The sequence below is a fragment of the Anopheles coluzzii genome, chromosome X (assembly GCF_943734685.1).
Source record: "Anopheles coluzzii chromosome X, AcolN3, whole genome shotgun sequence".
Lineage (NCBI taxonomy): Eukaryota > Metazoa > Arthropoda > Insecta > Diptera > Culicidae > Anopheles > Anopheles coluzzii.
Window position 1 is genome coordinate 12,553,415 of NC_064669.1, and position 20,172 is coordinate 12,573,586.

General features: G+C 47.9%; 2 protein-coding genes across 6 annotated transcripts in view; both read left to right on the forward strand.

The window, feature by feature from the left end:
• The first annotated feature begins 371 nt into the window (after positions 1-371).
• Positions 372-14,053, forward strand: LOC120957023 (proton channel OtopLc). 4 transcript variants are annotated; one of them, XM_040378934.2, is made up of 9 exons: positions 377-2,393; positions 3,884-4,632; positions 6,845-7,540; positions 8,612-8,729; positions 8,811-8,916; positions 9,013-9,219; positions 9,334-9,494; positions 9,613-9,778; positions 9,856-14,053. In XM_040378934.2, exons 2-9 carry the CDS (start codon positions 4,121-4,123, stop codon positions 10,818-10,820), a joined length of 2,931 nt encoding a protein of 976 aa, XP_040234868.2. In that variant the 5' UTR covers positions 377-2,393; positions 3,884-4,120; the 3' UTR covers positions 10,821-14,053. The 4 variants fall into 4 exon arrangements, with proteins under 4 accessions (XP_049464350.1, XP_049464347.1, XP_049464351.1 ...); XM_049608393.1 differs by having other exon boundaries at positions 372-2,393; positions 3,862-4,632; positions 8,612-8,916; XM_049608390.1 differs by having other exon boundaries at positions 372-2,393; positions 8,612-8,916.
• A 750-nt stretch (positions 14,054-14,803) lies between these two features.
• Positions 14,804-20,172, forward strand: part of LOC120956975 (proton channel OtopLc) — a 35,216-nt gene continuing 29,847 nt past the window's right edge. The window contains exon 1 of one of the 2 annotated variants that reach the window (XM_040378864.2): positions 14,804-15,593. The gene's annotated coding sequence lies outside the window, so the exon portion shown is untranslated. Of the gene's footprint in view, positions 15,594-16,382; positions 16,681-20,172 lie in introns of those variants that run through there. The other variant, XM_040378856.2, reaches the window with a different exon arrangement.

The window sequence follows — 20,172 nt, forward strand, 5'->3', positions numbered from 1 at the left end:
TTTATGTTAGCATCCGACGCAATTTTTGCCTATCCCTTTGGACAAAACGATAACAGCATTATTATAACCTCCCGTCCACATGTTTCTGGAGAATGTGTGTGTGTATGTGAGTGTGGTCGTCCCTTTGAAGGAACGAAAATAAATTGCGCGTTTTGCGCTACTCTCCGTGACACGACCGTGCTCTGTTGTGGCACGCTTGAGTTCTGCGAGTGAGTTATGCTACACGTGTACCCCCTTACTTATACGCCTCATCCTTACCATACCCACAGCCCATTGTTTGGCCTGTATGTATTGCGTCTTCTGCTAACTGTCGTTGCATAGATTCTGATCAACTGGGTGCTGGGAAAGTGCGCATTGGTAAATGAGACTCGCCGTTGCGTAGGCTTCGGCGAAAAGGGCCTGTTACGTGCGTATCTTCCACCCCGGATCTAACCATTAGTCACGTTTGATTTGACGTGCAATGCAAATTAGTGCAGGCTGATGTACACACAGACCTCATGCCCTTGTTCTTGTTAGCAGTGGGTTTTGCGCTAGCTTCTTTTATTTATGGCAATAGGTTCTTCGGAGCTCAGAAATGCCAATTTTGAAGCCTAAATTCATTCCTTACGCGAGTTCTGCAACTCCAGATAGATCGATGGAGATCTATACAAAGAGATAGCCATTAGAACGTATCAAGCTGCCAACCGCATCATGTGCGCGTTGTTTTGCCACATTTGTTTCTCCCATCAAATTCCCCCATTCCCGCCGGTCAGATGTTTATTGTTATGATTCCAGACCCCCGGAGATCGGTTTCGTGCGCGATCGGAACACACCCTGCAGCAGCCGCCAGCCCGCCTGGTCATAAAATGTTTTCCCACAACAACAAAAAATGAGCATTTGCGCCCGTGCTGGTATGCTGCTGGTGGTGCGCACATGGAAAGCGACCCCTCCAACATTTCTTTTCTCGCTCGCGCGTGTGTGTGCGTATGTCCCAGAGTGTGCATGACTCGAGCAGTAAGTCACACATTTTCCATCCAGCCCCTTTCCGGACGTGCGTTACACATTTTCGAACCCATATCATGGGGGTGTTGATTACAGTTTCGGAAAATTCTCACCACAATAGGCAGCAGCAGCACGGCACAAAGGCACAAATGGAAAGGGGATCGCTTTACGAGCCGACGCCGTTACGGGACGCGAAACCAGATACGCGCTGGAAGGGTGCACGAAAAGGACACGAACACTTGCTGTGCGTTGAAGGCGAAGCCGGAAAACCCCGACGCACTTTTTTCGCTAGCGTGCCCATGCATAAACATTTCCAAGCGCGCCTGGAGACGCTCCTGCTTGCGCTCTCTCACCCACACGACACCAGCCTGTTTTTCCGGACACCAGTGTTGGCAGATCCGTCGTCGTCGTCGCACACAGGTCGGAAAATCACAAATTTCCACCTCAAGAAGTTTGCACCGCCACAAACTGTGTGCGCGCGCCCCGCCAAATCTCCCGGCTCGCCCTTTTTTCTCTCATTCTCTCTCTCTCTCGATCTTTTTCTCTCTCCTGTAATCCTGCTCGCTTTTTCCAAAACACACGCGCAATCGCGTGCGTATTTTCAGGTGTTTTCCCTTTTTCGCCTTTTTCCTTTTTCTCTATTGCACTGGTTCAGACCTTGGCACAAACAACAGCCGCCGCGCCCCATCGTTTCCCCTTCTGTGCTCTACTCTATTGCGCTGCATCAGTTTCTTCTCTCGTTTTCACGCTCACTCGCTCGCTTGCGCTCTGCTTCCCGTTCGTTCGCTCGCTCTCCCTCTCTCTCTCTCTCTCTCTCTCTCTCTCTCTCTCTCTCTCCCTCTCGCTCGGGTCGGCAGCCGTCAGCGTGTCTCGTTGTCGTTTCGTTGTGTTGGGGTGTTTTTTTTTTTCGGCTCCGGAATTCGATGCACTTGCGGGCCCCGTCCACCGGAGGTTCGCCGTAACGCGCCAACACGACGGACCGCTCAGTAACGCTAGTGCCCGTTGACGCGCGTGACACGGAACGGTTTCTCGGAGCTCGGCCGCCAGTCACCAGAGGCACCAGCGGCGCCCGAGTGTGCAGTGTGTCTGTTGTTTGTGTGAAATTGTGTACGCGGGTCGTGCTCGTCGTGCTCCTCTGCAGCAGTAGCGAGGGCCTACCAGTCGTGCAAAAACACCGCCGTCTTCGCTCGTTTACGTGCCTTAGCGGGGCTTTGCCGTGGTTTTCGTCCTCCCGGTCCCCACGGTGCGTGTGTGTGTGTGTGTGTGTGTGTGTGTGTGTGTGTGTGTGTGTGAGTGTTCCGGCCGGCCCCGTGGGTGGTCCCGTATGGCCCGCAATCAACGCCTCGATCAAACGTTACTCAAGCGAAGAATCAAGCCCGAAGCGAATCACGGGAACACTGCCCCAAGTTCAGGTATTGAGTGAATGTGAAGGATACCATTGAGGATTTGGGCGATTTAGCACTCTGTGAAGTTGTAGCGAGACAGGAAGGCACAATGTTACGGAGGATCTGTATATAGTTACAAAGTTATTCATACATCCATACATACATACATACATATATACACAAAAAACATACATACACACACACACGTACATACATGCATACATACATACATACATACATACATACATACATACATACATACATACATACATACATACACACACACATACATACATACATACATACATACATACATACATACATACATACATACATACATACATACATACAAACATACAAACATGTATATATATATATATATATATATATATATATATATATATATATATATATATATATATATATATATATATATATATATATATATATATATATATATATATTTATTTATTTATTTATTTATTTATTTATTTATATAACTTCATATATGCTATATAGTTAGTATACTATATCTATGTTTGTTGTGTGTATGTCTGAGCAACAGAGAGAGAGAGGTATATAGATAGGGAGTGAAAAAGAGAGAAAGAGAGAGGTGTGAGAAGGATAGGACTAGATAAATCAGGAAACTAAATCACAGTAGGAAGCCTCCAAATTTCAAGTTTTTCGAAGAGTTATCTCCAGGTTCTGTGGTTTTACAACAACTTCCTCATAAAAGCATTCCTAGTTGCTTCACAATTACGTATTGTTGCTATTGTATTGAAGAATTTGACTCAGGCTGTGTATTGTATTGATGGACTCAGGCTTGCGCTCTATCCCCAGTTTCACTAAAGTACACAATTTTTGGGGGGGAGGTAAGGGCGAGAGCAAAATTTGTTTTGGTCTCTGATTTTCCGGCACAACTTCCCTGGGAGATGGCCTGGGAAATTCGGTCCTCCCAGCATCTTTTACACATCACGGGGGCATTGTATTCGCGCACTCTCACTCGTACACTCACTTACTCTCTCTCACTCGCTGCGTTCATCTCCACCACTTGTGATGTGGTGGAATTTTGTTATCCCGTCCCGTCGCTTGCTACACGACCCTGTATACCCTGGAACCAAGCCTGGAATTCTTCCTGAGAGTGACTCCGAATGCTGACAAAACTGTAAATTCATTGCAAAAAAAGGCTGAGGGACGCTTTAGGGTTTAGGAACGCTTTGGAGGCACCAAGGACCACCAGACATTGCAGTAATAGCGTTCGCGTTGGCACTGAACCACCGGAAAGTGGCAGGATATTGTACTTTAATAGCACGGTAGGAGTAGTTTGTGTGAGAGGCATAAAAAAGCAGATACATCCCTCCCAGATAGACCGTAATAGACTTTTACATCGGCAAATTGCTGAGGGAGTAGGCGGACAGAAAAAAGGGCAAGCAATTTCTCTTCCTCGCAAGCGGCGCTATGGCTCCCACCTCATAATTGATTTCATTTACCCAAGCATCCTTATTTCCCACACGCAGAGAGCGAGGCGAACGCACGGCACCCAGTGTATCTAGCCTGTGCGCGCTAGAAAGTGAGAGTGAATTGTCTACAGCACAAACCCCAACGCCCAACGCCCACCCGAATGCAGCAAATGTTACGCTAGCAACGTCAAACCGCGCGCGCGTGTGTGTGTGTGCGTCCGGTACGCCTGGAGGGATAGGTGTAGACGCGCAAAAAAAAAATAAAAGAAGCGCACCAAGGACACCGTAAGGAAGATGGACAGCTCGCCGGACCTGTCACTCAAGCTGCGGCGCGGCTCGAGCGATTCGCGCGAATCGTTCTACATGGACTTTGCCCAGGGCATCGACTCCGACATCGAGGACGTGGTGACGATGGCATCCGGTGGTGCCGGAGGCCTTCCTTCCCCTTGCACGCTCCCGCCTGCCGCCCCGCTGGTGGCGGAAGTGGTGACGATACAGCCGGCCGGGTCGGCCGTCCCCAGCCAGACCGGCGTCATTCTCGAGGAGGAAGATGCTCTCATCGAGGAGGAGGAGGAGGAAGAGGAGGAGGAGGAAGAAGAAGAAGAGGAGCAGGAGAAGAACAAGCGGGAGAACGGGGAGCAGCCCCAACCGGCCACGGCTGCAGACGAGGAGCAGCTGGGGGAGCAGGACGCGGGCGACAGTGGAGAGTACGAGCTGCCACCACCGATGTCCTCCTTTCCTTCGCCCATCCACAGTCCGGCCAGTTTGCTGCCGCCCCTGTCCGTGCTCAACATCGACATTGAAAGGTAGGTAACAGCGTTTACAGGTCCCCCGGTTCCCCCAGGGGGCAGCGAGGATTATACGAACCGGAGTTATATGAAGACAATTGCTCTCAATTGCACTAAATGTGTGGTGACAATTTAGTGATCCCTGGTTTCGCAATGCGACGTCGTCGCATCATCGCATCGCATGATGCCATTGCACCGGGGCAGGCATTGTCCGCTTTGCTGCTATTGGCCGATTCTTATTACATTGAAACTGCATCTTTGTATGTAAAATTTGACGTCCCCAAAATATACAACATTGGTGTGGATGATATTGTTGCGGGAGCCTGCATTCTGAGACGACACTGGCTCCAAAAAACCCCATGCAACTTTGCTAAATGTTCAGAATTTATCACAGGACCTACTGGAATTGTGTTGAGAGTGATGGCATCATAGCTTAATGCAAAAGCTTGCCGACCATTATGAAGGTGAAGCACATTCTAGGAATGCACCTGCATCCTGCCAGACGCAAACTAATACCGCACGCGGATGAGTTCGCCCGAAGGCATTAAAACTTTTAATTGGCTTAAAACTGAAAACCCGTGGCTGTGCCAGAACGAACATAATGGACAGTAACAAAAACACAGAAAAAGAATCTCTGGTAATGGAATAGCTAGTGTGCGAGTGGTGTCCATTAGTGGGATAAGGTTCCGTACTTTTGCACATGCACATTTTGTTCAATATGACGCCCACACGATCGGAGCATCGGTCTGACATACGGGCAACGCCCCGTGCATGCAACAGGTTAGCACCCATGTACGCACCTCTGCTTGAAGCAAACAGGGGAAAAAAAACAACCAAAAACCGTACGATTAATCGCTTTAAATTGTACGTCCGCAGTCCGCTTCGACTGGACGTCCGTCCAGCGCGTCACTAGATATTGCGCCGAGCATTAGGTAATTGCAGTGAAACTGAATCTGCTCTACCAACCGCACCTGCCGACGGTGGAAAGTGTTTACTCTCGCTAATTGATTCCTTGCGGCCAGATATCCATCTCGCACCGTGGCTGGGGAAATAAATGTGGCCAACTCCGCCGCGGTGACGCATTGTTGTGCCTCTACCGGTACCGATGGAGATATTGCGTAACGAGTGCCAGAGACACTGTCAGTAGTGTTCTCAACTACTCGCATCCGGATCATGCCCGATTGGTTGATTCCCATCGTATCAGAGGACCGTAAAGGGAAGAGAGAGAGGAAGTAGCAGATGTGGTCACACAGCTCCGGCCCAGATCACCATATGGTGTCACGCCAAATCTCGACATCTAGCCCTGCTGCCCCCAGCGCTGGATTGGCTGGCGGGATGATTTGATAGAATAATTGCCGCTGATAGCGCAGCAGGTGATAGAGAGCAAAACCTGATCCATCTGGCAGCGGGCAGTGCATGTGGACACAAGTGAAACCAACTGTTACCGTTGATTTATGCTGTGCAGCAGTACAGCGCGAATTGAATGTCAGCGTAACTGATTTTGGGCGCCATTAAGCGCTGGTGCACATGAATTGAGAGCGCGTTACCCAAACATCTTAATTCCGCCAGCTTTCCGAGGATATTGGATGCCGAGGACACGCGGCTAAGCGTGGTATGCTAAGCGGGAGATTACCAAGTGTTTATGCTCGCTGCTCGAGGCAGAGCAGTCCTTGGCAGATACTCTGACAAATAAAAATTAATTCATGCAGCCTCTTGAGGTGAAGAAGCGTCCGACCATTTCCTGTTCACTTGTGGCGATGCTCCTTGAGCTTCGTTTTCGGACCTTCGCTTACTGGTTGTATTGGAGTGCTGTGTGTCTCTCTCTCTCTCTCTCGCTCTCTATCTCTCACACACACATTCTTGCTATATATATAGCTTGCTGTTAAAACCGAGAGGACACTGCCCTTTAATGCTAATCGTAATGGGACATCATTAGTGCTGTGCCATTACACCGCCGAGCTTGTCGAATTTGCGTCTTTGAAGACCGTGCACCAAGGACTGTCAATCGCCAATTGGTAGCGTCCGGTGATAGTCGTGTGTCGAACTAGTGCCTCGTCGTCGTCGTCGTCGGTGGTTTTGGAAGATAGTCTGGAAAGAAAGATGCTCCAGCTGGTGCAGCTTAGCAGCTGTACTCGAACCAAACCAGCAGTTCCGCCCCACCGGTACACTGCAGCCCATCTGCAACGACGTCTAGCGATAACTAACAGCCGCTCTTTCGTCCTACTTGCAGGGATGCTGGTCTGTCGCTGCAACCCATCATGCCATCGCCCTCGGTGTCCCAGAACGCGATCGTTTCGCCGGAAACGTTCAGCACCCACACCTCGCCCGCACCTTCCCTGCACAAACTGCCCACTGGGCGGCCGACCAGCCCACGGCATCCAGCCACCCCGCCGCTAGTGCATCCGCCGGCCGTACTGACGGCCGGCGCGGACTATCCTTCCCTGTCCTCGGTCCACCAGGAGCACGGTACCACCGATGGGGACGGTTCGCGCAACGGCTCCTCGTTGGGCATGCAAAGCAAAACCCAGCTCGGGTCGTCCTCCACCTCCTCCTCCACCGCGATCCAGTCCCGCCCACTCCACACACCTACTGCAAGTGCCAAAGCGATCGATATGGTAGCGGCGGGGTGCCCACCTCCAGCAGCCACCTCGGCACTGCTCGTTACGCTGCCGCTCGCCGGGCCAGTGTCGGGGGCGGGGGGCGAGTCGGTGCTCTCCGCAAGCAACCGGTCACCCCATCAACTCTCCCAGCAGTCGCTCGCGACGCCGGGCAGTGGAGCCGCCAGCCAGACCACCACCACGCATCAGCACTTGTCCGTACTGTACCACTCCCACCATCATCATCTCCATCCGATACTGACGACGAATCGGCGTCCGTCGCGCCTGCCCGAACCGGTCTACTATCCCACGCCGCGCGAAGTGAAACCGTAAGTAGTAACGTGATTGATTCAAGAAACAAAACGAAAGCTGTTCTGATTCAGACTGTCAGGTAGAGTTCCCGCAGGTTGCAGCCACTCTCGCCATGTGTTAGTAGAATAAATCCGTGTTCATTTGTTTACTACTTACACGCAAGATCATTTACTGCCTTAATGATCTTGCACTACGACTTAAATGATCTGGCTACAAGTTACTAATTTATACATTGAAGTCTCTATGACGATGTAGCCTGTTGAAGATAATCTGTTTATTTTTAAATATAAAAAATATAAATATAAATATAAACAACTTGATAGCCCAGTCATGTACCAAACATTTTTTGTCTCTTTTTTTGAAAGACTTCCTAAGGCGAAAATCCTAAATACTCCAAGATCAAGAATTACATGGCAGTTCACAAAAATATCTCAATTTGGTGCTCAAAGAAAGTCATATGCAACAACTTGATGTCTTGAATACTCCATAGCAACAGTTTGATTTAATTCCCCTAGCACGCATATCTTTCTTAGCTGTAGGACCTTGGTATTGTAGGGCCTTGGCAAGACTTCACAGTATTTGAACAATTGGAATGCTTGGACAGTTACTTTAGTTATCAGATCCAAAACTGAGGCCAATGTAAGACAGCAGACGGTACACGATGAACTCGCACGATTTAACGCAGTGAGTCGTGAGTTCAAGCATCATATGGACCGTTCCCCCCTTAGCAAGGACTAACAAACGGGCTGCGTGGTACTCAATAAGTCTCGAAAGCCTGTGTCGGCTGGCATGACCACGTAGTTCGTTACACCAATAAGCAGAAGACAGTAGGACCTAATGTTCCATATGATGTTCTGGGCTTTCTAGATCCATCTTCATATCAACATAGCGTATCGATCCAAAGACATTCAATCTAGAACGAAACAAGTATAGCTGAAGATAGTACCAATCAAACTACCCATAAGAATTGCCCGTAGGCGTTTGAGCCATTTGTTAGAGCTATATCTGTTTGCCTATTGCGCGAACATTAGTAGCTATACTCGGATGCATCTTACACATTCTTGCCTCTATTTCTTCACATTATCCAGCGGTGAAGCCCTCGCGACGACCCTGTCGGCCCTGTATGGTAAGCTGCTCGTGGTGATGGGTATCGCATTCCCGATGGCGGAAGTTATCTCCACCTACATTCCACCTTCCTTCTATGAGGTGAGGCCCTTTCGCCGTTGCTTTTTTTTAGCTGATAACTCTCCTTTGCGGAATACATTGCCTGATTCTGTGTGTTTCCAGGGCTTCTATTTATACCTGTACATCGGCAGCATGGTGTTCCTGCTCTTCATGTACACAACACTGCTCTGGGGAAAGCCTAAAATGCCACCCGTCTCACCGATCAAGAGTAAGTCCGCTTTGCCCTCACCACTCTTCGATAGCAATGTCTGGGACATGAACACAATTCCCGATTTCCTTGTTTTCGCCCGCCCCCTCCCCCCAGAGCAAACGCTTGCCAGCACGAAGAAGGTAATGCACCGTACCAGCACGACCTGCTCGACGGACAGCGGCGAACAGTCGGACAGTGAGGACGAAACCATCAGCTCCAGCCCGAAGGTGCCGGTGCAGGCACGCCGGATGTCACTGTCGGCCGGTGCCGCCTCACGGTTGCAGCACTTTGGCAGCTTCTATCTGCGCATGGGTGCGGTCGGTAAGCAGTCCAAGCCCGCCTTATTTGGTGCACACTTCATCTCCATCACCTGTTAGATCAGCTAGCCCCAAACACCTTGCTTTGTTTGTTTTTTTTTGGCGTTCATTTTCACAGCGTTCGGCATCGGCAGCATGATCTACTCCGGATTGGAATTCGGGCAATACTTTGAGCTGGAGCGCAACACCAAGTGCCACAACGTGCTGCTCGCACTGACGCCGGCCACCCGGATGGCCTTCATCTTCATACAGATGTATTTTATTTTTCTAAACAACGAGGTAAGCGGTTTATTTTGAGCGCTGCTGCTTCTACCGCCAATCAATCGGCGGTGCGGTGTTCTTCACTTCGCCGGTCGTAAATAATCGTCCCTGTGTTTCCATTTCGGCTATCCAACAGCAAATCAAGGTGTACCGGCACAAGATCGTGGCGCGGTTCGGGCTGATGCACATGATCGGCACCAACCTGTCCGTTTGGTTCTCGGTGCTGATACAGGAGACGAAGCACGAGATCTTGACGTTCTACAATCCGGAAAACCGCACGTTGCGCATTTCCCACCGGCTGGGTGAGTGCCTGCCACGTAGGGCTTTGGGATCTAGGCACACCAATTCGCTAACCCTCGATCCGCACCATCTTTTACAGGCAACAAGATGATGCCCCACCCGGTGGAAACCGTCGCCCATCTGCGGGTGGCCCGCGGGCTCAAGGGCCCGCACAACATCTTCGAGTGCCGGCGGTCGAACATCATCGGCACGCTGGTGCAGGACGCGTCCCCGTTTCTGTTTCCCTGCACCATCGAGTACTCGCTGATCTGTGCCGCCATCCTGTACGTGATGTGGCGCAGCATCAGCCGGCCGCAGAACGAGCAGCCGCAGCGCCAGGAAAGCCTGCACCCGCTCAAACGCTCCCCCCACCACTACTCGGTCGACTGTGCCGGCGCTCACAAGGGCCTGTTCATCGGCATCCTCATCCTGGTGCTGACCATCATCTCGCTCATCCTGTTCTTCGTGCTGATTTCGCGCCCCGAGTTCGTCAGCCTCGCCGTCACGGAGGTGAACATCTGCGAGCTGACGCTGTACGGCACGACGACGGCCGCCACGCTGATCGGCATGTTTCAGGTGCGCCACATGCAGTACGACGCGTTCCGCAGCTTCAGCCTGGACGACATCCTGCTCGTCGGGGGCCAGACCGGCTCGTTCCTCTACAGCACGTTCACCGTGATCGGGGGCCACTTTACGATGCGGCGCGACACGGTGCTGGTGCTGATCACGGCCCTCGCCTCGCTGGTCGAGACCGCCTGCCAGACGATGTTCATACTGGACGCGAGCCGCCGGTCCGCCGCCACCCAGGAGCACATCCGCAAGAAGCCGGGCCGCGAGATCGTCACCTTTCTGCTGGTGAGCAATCTGGCGATGTGGGCGATCAACACGCTCGAGAAGAGCCGGGCCGAGTCGCACCCGATCCAGCTGCACTTTTACGGGCTGTGGGCGTGGACGATCATCACGCACGTGTCGATGCCGCTCGCGATCTTCTACCGGTTCCACAGCACCGTCTGCCTGTGCGAGATCTGGAAGCGTGCGTACAAGATGAAGCCGGCGTACATGTAGGGTCGCTCGAGCGCCTGGCCCTGCCCGACACGCGTGCCGCGGCTCTGCGCCAGGCGTCCGGACGGCCCGCCCGGTGGCGGGGAGCCGGCTGCCGGGCCCGGCGGTGAGGTGCCGCCGTCCACCACGGCCAAGGTGCGGCTGGAGCAGCCCGCCCCGATCGATCTGCACGCGTACCTACGCGCCTAGAGCAGCAGCAGCGGCCAAAACAGACCATCCGGAGGGGGTGACTAGATTTTACAAGCAGCCATTGCATTACATTCAATCGTGCATTTTGTAATCCGCTTACTTCATACTCACGCGTAATGGGGAGGGTTTTTTTCCTCGCGAATAATTAAACAAAAAACATAACTAGGACCATGCTGAAACGTGGCGATCATTGTGCAGCGCTGCACAAGCACAATCTTTTTTGAAAAACAACCACGCACCTCAGCAGGATTTTGCTTTGCTATTTTAATGCATTTGAACGATCAGCGCTTGGAGCTCGGTCGTTGCTCTGAACAAGGATTGAAAGGAGGACAGTGACGCGGAGTACGCACACCGTGTACTGCCGACATACTAGAGCACACACCCCACCGATGTTTCTTCAAAGACAAAAAGCAACGAACAAATAGCAACCAACCAAAGTACGTGTGTCGAACCGCGTGCCCTAACGTGCCATCGATCGAGACCAGTTTTTTTAAGTTCAGCAAGTTGAACGCTCAGGAAGAGAGTGGTTTTTTATAGTGCCATTTTTTAGAGACATTTTTTCCACACCACACACACATACCCACACCCACATACGACATTTTGGAAGGAGCATTTTTTATACTAGCGACGAATAGTTGGGGCGGGAGTTTTTGGAAAACACCCTAATGGGTCATTTTGAGGAATCGGGTCTATGCCGAGAAGCGTTCATACCTTCTCATCTCGAACTTTTGATTTGTGTGTGTGTCTGTTGGAAGAGCTATTAAACGGAAGAAGGTGTATGTTGAAACAAAAACATTAACAAAAAAACTAACAAAGAAAACATATTCAACCAAAAACTCAAACAAAAACTACCACGTCACATCCATGCTCTACAGCCGTCTATATAAATGTATTTGTAGTGCCAAACGAAATCGCATATTGTCCAACACGTAACACAGAAAGCGCGTACTCAAACTCAGTGTCAAAACAACAACAACAACAACCACAACAAAATCAAAAAAGCAAATCGTGAGAAATAATCAACTATATTATACATTTAAAAAAACGATTAAAGTATCCGCGCGTCCGTGGATGTATTATTATGTAAGCGCGGTGTAACTATGGTAACTTCCAGCCAAGGCGATACAGATTTTGCGCGAGGACGTTTTTTACTAAATAATAAGAGCGTAACGACACGAAAACAACTTTTTACCGTTTTTTTATTTATACACAAAATCAAGGTATTTACATAGGTCAGGTTTTACAAGATTAAATTGTTGCGATAGAAAGAGAGAGATAGAGAGAGAGAAAGCGAGAAGGAGGGAGAGAAATTGTTTTTGATTTTTAGTGGTTTTTTTGTGTTTTCTTTTACTCTGCGCTTAGCCGTAAGCGACGAACCGTAGTACCAACAGTAGCGGTAGGAAAATTAAATGCCACCAGCCGCCGGCGATTAATAATCGATTGCAAATTTCTCTCCAACAATAAAATTTAAAATAAAAAAAAAAACGAATACGGCCACAGTAGCACCGATCGCAAATCGACCGGTTAGTTGCGTGTTCCCGCGACAGTAGCTTAGGAATAGGCTGGCAACTAACCGAGACGGTGCACGATTTTAGACGCGTGTTTCGTGTATGGACGTGTTTTAGTGCAAAATCGACGTAAAAAAAAGATATAGCTACACACACACATGTCTCGTCTCCGCGCTGACTCGGAAAATGCTGACATTTTTGCGAGCTGAGATCATCGTGAGGGAAAACCCGCTCCCCGTCTCGGGGGGGCAGATGATCGTGTCTTCGTTCTGGTCGGAGCGTTCGCGTAGATTATTAGATCATATTCCTTCTTTAGGTTCTATTTCTCGAGCAAGATTGAAAGGAAAAGTGCAATCCTTTGTGTTGCTAGTGGTGCGTAGCTGTAGTCGGATTGTAAACCAACAAAGAAAAAAAAACAAAAAAAAACAAAAATCGCCACGAAAACCAAACGCTTATTTAAGTACGTGTAGAGAGAGAGAGAGAGAGCATTCTGATCAAAGTACATAATCTCTTCTCGCGCTGCATGCAAACATCGTGTCCGGTACGCGTGTCTCTTCTACTAGCCATTTTTTAAACACTATTACTCGTTGTCACAACACGGTCTACCCTCCAGACTGGGGCCGTCCTTACTGCTGTTTACACTCTTCTTTTGCTCGTTTGCTGCTAAACCGGCAACCCCGTATCTAGCCGTCGTACTGTTCTGCTCCATATCGCTCATGCTATTCTATCTGTCATAACGTCATTTTACCCGATGTTTGTATACCAAACCTATCCTGACAACAGCAACAACAACAAAACAAGCTAAAATCAAAGACTCTCCCGTGTAGCTGGTAAGATTAACGTGTAAGAAACCCTGGAAAGATGTTAACGTGTTTTATTGGTTGCGTTTTTGAGTCTGGAAAATTTATTGCAATTCCCGATCGCTCGCAGGAGAAGGGTAGGAAGTTTTATTGGTGAAGGGTAGAGAGCGGGGAGGGGGGGGGGGGGATATGCGATGGGATTGGAGTTGCTGTATTTGTGGATTGGTTAGATCGTTCCGTTTGATTGACCAGCTGTTCGTTAGATATTCGCGTTTTGGTTTTCCATTTGCGGGATGATGGAAATCACTAAGTTGTGCCAATTATTGTACATGTAAACAAATTCACACACACTCACATACACAAACACACATACACACACAGTTACACAGTGTAATGTAAAGTTGAGTTTGCTTGGGGAAAGAAATTGCGCGGCAGTCAGTCAGAATTGGGCGTTTCGTGTGGGGTGGGTCAATTAGGCTTCAATGTTCTTTTATATCTATGTACTGCGTATGTTATTGGGCTTATCTTAAGAAGAAGAAGAAAAAAAACCGGGGGGCAAACGAAAATACGAACGATGCGATGTTCTGTAGAAAATATTACCGAATCAAAAACCAAAAGATCAACCCACACAAAAAACGCTGAAGAAGTTATCAAAAATCGTAATACACTCCAGTTCAACGTCGACCATTTGGATTTACAAATAAACTGAACAAAAAAAAACTTATCGTAATGAAAATGAGCGCAGTGGTACATTGTTGAAGAGATATTCATGCTATCCGACATCTGTTCATGGCAAGGCTCCCTCGCTATTCAGCCTTCCGTTCGTACGCCCCAGTGAAGTGAAGGGTCTTTTTATCGAATCTCGAAAACCTGCAGAAGTGATCAGGCATCAGGCACAAGTAGCCACAGCTCAATGTGCGATTGTTCTGCTTCGAGCATCATTAAATCCTCGCTCCCTCTCTTTCTCTCGAAACTAGGTACAGCGAAACGGTAAGGTGTGTACGTGCAGCCGTACCGTATCTGGGACAACGCTAGGAACTCCCGCGCTACCCCGGGGCGATGCGATGTAATGCGCCGGCGTTAAAATATCCTTCGTGCTTGCTGCGAGTATGATTTTCGATCCTTCGCACAGCCTCTCGCTGAGAATGAGTGTCCAGGGTGTCCAGCATCCGCCATGTTTGGTGCGAGGAATGCAGGAATTTAGGTTCGCTGAGCGATTAGCCTTCCAAACCTGGCAGAGCGAAGTGTCTCTTGCCTCCGACAAAAGCGCTCTGGGTAGCTCTGGTCCATTTCCCAGTCTTACTGCCGGACTGTTCGCTTCAAACCGGGTCAAACATGAAACTGAGTTTTGGGGTAAGTCCCTCTTCCACATCTTTCTTTCTGTCTCTCTCTATCTCTCTCTCTCTCTCTCATTCATTCTTTCTATATCTCTTACTTTCTTTGTCTTACTCTCTCTCTCTCTGTCTCTTCAAATACCTGCTCTCCGGGAGGGATTCGGCACTGAGTGCACTCTCATGTCCGTGTTCCAGCGGGGTGTTTCTCCAACCTGTTTACCGTGTTGCGACATTACCGCCCGATTTCTCGACTTCCGCCAGAATTGAGGTCATATGATGCCCGTGCCGCAATCGAGGGATCCTGTCCTAAAGCCGCCCGAGACACCCGACACACCGAGCAGGACGCACATCGCGGCGTCCTCGGTAATGTCGGGCGATATCAGTATGTGCGGCGATGTTGATGCGCTGTTGCATCGGGTTCGCTCACGTGGTAGGATAGGCAAACCCCATTCGCATCTCGGGCACCGGTAGTCAAACCTACCCCAAACGCATACGCAGGATACCGATTGCGCCTGCTAGTGTGTCGGGTCTTTGCGCCTTTGCCAGTGATAAAACCGGGGCCATCGAAACAGATGTGTTCCAGTGCATTAGTACATTAGTGGACAGTGCGTAGCTAGACAATCTCTTAGCGTAAGACTTGGTAGGCGTAGTTCAATAAACGTAGCTAGCCTGACTCTCCCACGACTCATCTTAGGCGGAGGAGAAGGAGCAAGTTTACTGTGCTCCATTTCGAACGGGCTCCGATACCAGTACCAGTTAGTGCGTTATCTATTTTACTGTACCTTGTTACTATAAATTGAGAAAGCACAAATCAAAAATCCGCCCTAGGATGCAAAACATCTCCATCCCTTGACTGTGTTTTTTTACATCTATATACACCGTCGCGCACCTATCGTTCATCAATCAGTGGAGCAAAGTACCAGCAAATACAGCAATCCAGCATCCGTAAGTCAACCAGTGATACTGACGAGTGTGCGACTCTATCGATGAATACTCTTTCCGCTACCTACTGCCACTGTCCCTATCTTTCTACATCTGTCGCTACAACATCTCTAAGCTGTAACCGATAAACAACCACTCTGTCAACCAATAACAAACGCAAAAGAGCACTTCCGCACTTCAAAGTGGAAGCACCGATTGGCATCGGTGTGCGTTGCCGTATTGTTGTGTTGTGGAGTCGCTTGCGCACTGGAGCAGTTCGGGCACTGGCACGGCGATCCTTGGTCTATCGGTCTTCCCCGCAGCGTGGCTTGCCTGTGGATGCTCCCGTGTCCCAGAGCTCATCCATCGGTGCGCTGCGTTCTCTGCTCGTCTTGCCGGGTGGGTGTATGTGTGTCTATTTTTATCACGTATCGATGCTGCACGCAACGACCGACCTGCACACAGGGGATCTTGGGAGGGAAAGCAAACGAAACCAAAAACGAAACAAACAAACGAAACGAATCGAAACAAACCATAGAAATAAACGTCTCCTCTGTCCATTGCAGTACGCTCTTCGTATCATAGGCATACGGAGTATCGTTATTACAATCCATAGATGTCTGCCATTGACATCTCGACTCATACACACGTGCTGGTGTAGCACGATCGTGTACGAAGGGCCACCAGGGCCAGGAGGGAGCAGAAGGCAGAATGGGTTGGTAGGAGCAGCCAATTTCTGCACAGCAATGTGAAATCTCTTCCACCGCCGCCCCTTCCTCGGAGACCAGGGTGGCCCGATCTGCCGTCGTTCAGCCGATCAGTTGTGTTTGGTAACTCCGCCGACGCAGTAGCTCGGCCCTGCGCTAGAGTAGTGCCCTGTTGCTCCTTCTCCGGTCGTTCGGAAAATACGCGCGGAAATTGGTTTGTGTGTGGGGAAGAGGTGGAAAGAGTTGCAGTTGCGTGTGCGACAAGGGACGGCACTCGGCCTCTGGTTTGCAGTGTAGTGGTAGGGTGAAGGTTGTTGGAAGCCAACAGGTTCAAAGTGTCCATCGTGCATGCAGTGTTGAAGATCACACTTTTTTTTTGGTAAGAAGTTGTTGCATCAAAGAAGGTAGGTAAAGCTAAGAAGCGGCTAAGGTTGAGAGGAAAAACAATAACTAGTTAATGTTAAGTAGGCTACTGATTTAACGCAATATTGGTGTACATCGATGTTTATGGAAATTAACATAACATACTTTAAGACGTTGAAGTAAGCAAACGTGTATTATTTATTTTACGGCACGTTTCGTTTCAAGATGTTATTGCTGTTTTCATTGAGACTGGCCTCGAATGGCCATGATACTACAAATTATTGCCTATATTTACAATTAAGATAAACAAACTCCAACCCCATTTACCCCCGTGCTAGGCAGTAGAGCGACGGTAAACCTATCCCGGTAATTACTAAATGATGAAGGACACGCAAATAATAATATTTAGATTCTCTTTCCTTTCCATCTCTATCGCACCAACTGTTCCTTTCTCCTTATTTCACTCTCCATCTATCACTTTCTCACTCTCTATCCCGTGCTTTACCTCCCTTGCTGCAATAGGGGGGGGTGTGCAATAATTGTATCATGCAAACTGGACCACATTTACGATGCTCCGTTTTGTGTGAATTTTGTGATCGTGCCTGCCAAAACATTCAACGAAACGTGCGAATGAGATCGTAACACAGTATGGGAGAAAAATTGGTTCGTGGGGTAAACGAAGGCATACGTTTATTTCCTACTTCCTGTACGCAGTTACTACACTTGTAGTAATAATCGCGTAACAATACGTACATTTCAGAAGTTCTCAACAAAATTAGTGAAATCTACATCAAAGTGCACATTTTAGCAACAGTAAATATACAACCGTTTGTGAACACGATTATCGCCATGTAGTTACGCCCAATCTAGCCAATGTAGTAACTCCCTTCGATGCCAACTGTTGCGTTTAGTGGACGTGCTGCTTAGGGAAGAAGTTAGTTTATTACCCATCGTCATAAAGGTGTGTCCACTCTTCACTGTTTGTTTGTTTATGTAAATCGTTTTTTTCTCTGTCCTTTTATTGTACACATGGCGGACAAAGGATTTTACAATGGCGGATTTCCCAAGGTTTTTTGGTATATTCCTGACATTTTTCCGATGCTTCTCACAATTTTATTTAGGTTTTTTTCTACGATTTATTGGGCGTATCCCAGCTTTTTTGATTCAATTGTATTGATATCCAATCTGAAGATACCAATAAATTGTTAAGAATGATTCAATATATGGAAATATATGGGATATGATGATTAAATCGCGAGACCCAACAAATCACGGAAACCAACCAATAAACCGTGGCAAACCCTGTAAAGTTAAATAATACTTATTTATATTTATTTTATAATTAATTTCATTCCTTAACTATAAGCCCCAATCTAAACCTTACTTTCATAAACACGAAAGAGTAACGATCAAATCACTTGCTTAATGACTGTCAACTTGCTTAATGATACTAATAATGGGGCCCTTCACGATTCTAGTTAGTTTTTTGTATGGAGTTTGACAGTTGGAGGCTGAAATCATGTAAACACTCCATACAAAACCACACAAAAAACTAGCCTGCAATTTTCAGTCTAGATTATTCTAGCCTCAAAGCTAGAATTAGATTCGAGTACCTCCTCGAAAACACGGTATTGTTTACATTTATCCCAAGGTGCATTAAGGCCTTTTTAGACGGAGGAAAATACTGTCATTTCTCGATTGGCATTTATCTGTCAAACTAAGACTTTGACACAAAAATGCCTCTCGTACGTGTAATAAGGCAAGATAATTGTTCAGTCACCTTTCACATTTATTATTTAATTTATTGATTTTCTTGGCCTCATCCGAAAGAATCATTCGTTGTTTTCCATTTTTGTTATGTTTGTACAACATCATCAGGAAATTAAATTCGCTCTATCGACATTGACAGAAAAAATCTACTCGGGAGCAAATCGGAAATGAGCATGCCGAATTCCGATTTTCCGACTGACATCTATCTGTCAAACCCTGTTTGAGGGATAGATTCCAAAATCGAATGACAGTATTTTCCTCCGTCTAATAAGGCCTTTAAAGAGATAACGTGGTGGAATCTAGAATCAAAGTATTATGTAGTCCAGGTGGTCGCATAACATGTTTTTTAAAACCAAATTTGAGTATCACTTTTTAACAGAATGAGTGAAAACTTTTGTTCAAACAAGCTTACTTGAGGCTTGACGAATACCCAACACACTCTTAAAATCTTCATTCAGAAGCAGAAGCGATAAAAATCAGCCTTCTAAATTCATACACCTTGGGATAAGCCCACCTGTATATTATACTCACTTTGAAAACTGGTATGCATTGCAAACAGCTGACAGGCTGAAATTTCAGCCTACGAACCTGAAACGGAAAGGGTCCCAATATTAGTAATAATACAAAGAGATTGCTATTAACCAGATTTGGTTTTGGGTTGCATTTCTGAAAAATAATCATGCATAATCTGTTTTCAAGATCTGTTTATTCACACTTAATATAAAGCATATATAAAGCAATCTTATTTGCTAGTTAGATCCATTTTTATTGTCTGCTTTGTATATGTTGCTTTTCATAAGGCTTCTCAAATACCATTACCCAAGTCCTCATATCATTGGAACGAAAAAAATATTGTGTAAATTTCCTTTCTACAAATGAATACCGGAGCATTTGTGCCAAATGCTTCACCTACCGGCCTGTATCGGCGATAGTTACTACAGCCTCCCGCCGGCAACTCGAGATGTTGCTTCCCTTCGGATTTATCATTCGGCACATAATTCATGAACTGGAGTGCGAGCTAATTTTACCGTTTTGCCCACTGTGAAATATGAAGCGACTGCGTAACTTAACACGCAATAATAACACACGTGTGTTGTCATGGATCATCACGGCAGCATGGAGCTGTTCGTGGCAGCAACAGTTGAGCAACACAGTTGTGCGAAAAGCTGCGACGCCAACGTGAGCAGGGGCGTGCAAAAGGGGTACCATTTTCCGGCATGAATAATGTGACGAAACAGCGAGGAACAAAATATCGCATAAATATAGTTCGCATTAGAGAGCCGGTCCCACTGCTTGACCGTCCGATTCACACCACAGCTTCCTGCGATATTCCGCTACACGCTCCAAAACTGCACCCGCCGCCGTGCCAGTGGTGTGCTAATGGGGAAGGACGGTACGGTTGAGGTTTTGGATTGATGGAATTGTAAACAGATCACAGTTTCGCTAAGTAGCCAACCTTCATCACTCATGTGGCTGCGTTTGTGTGTGTGTTTGTGTCCGGGGAAAATTAAAGGGAAAACGTCATTCGCGCAAAGTGGTGAAGAATGCTCTAGCCCCATGGTTCTAATTCCACCAGTCGGACGCTAAGCTCGGCTTCTAAACCGGAAGCAGTGTTCTAAATAAGTGTATTGCGTGTGCTTTGCTGCTTGTAAACAACGCGCCGGCAGCCCTATCAAAGGTGCACTAAGGCAGAATTTGGATGAGTGTTGCCTGTCATGTAAACTGTTTCCGAGGGCGATTGATGAGAGGCGACCCATATTTGT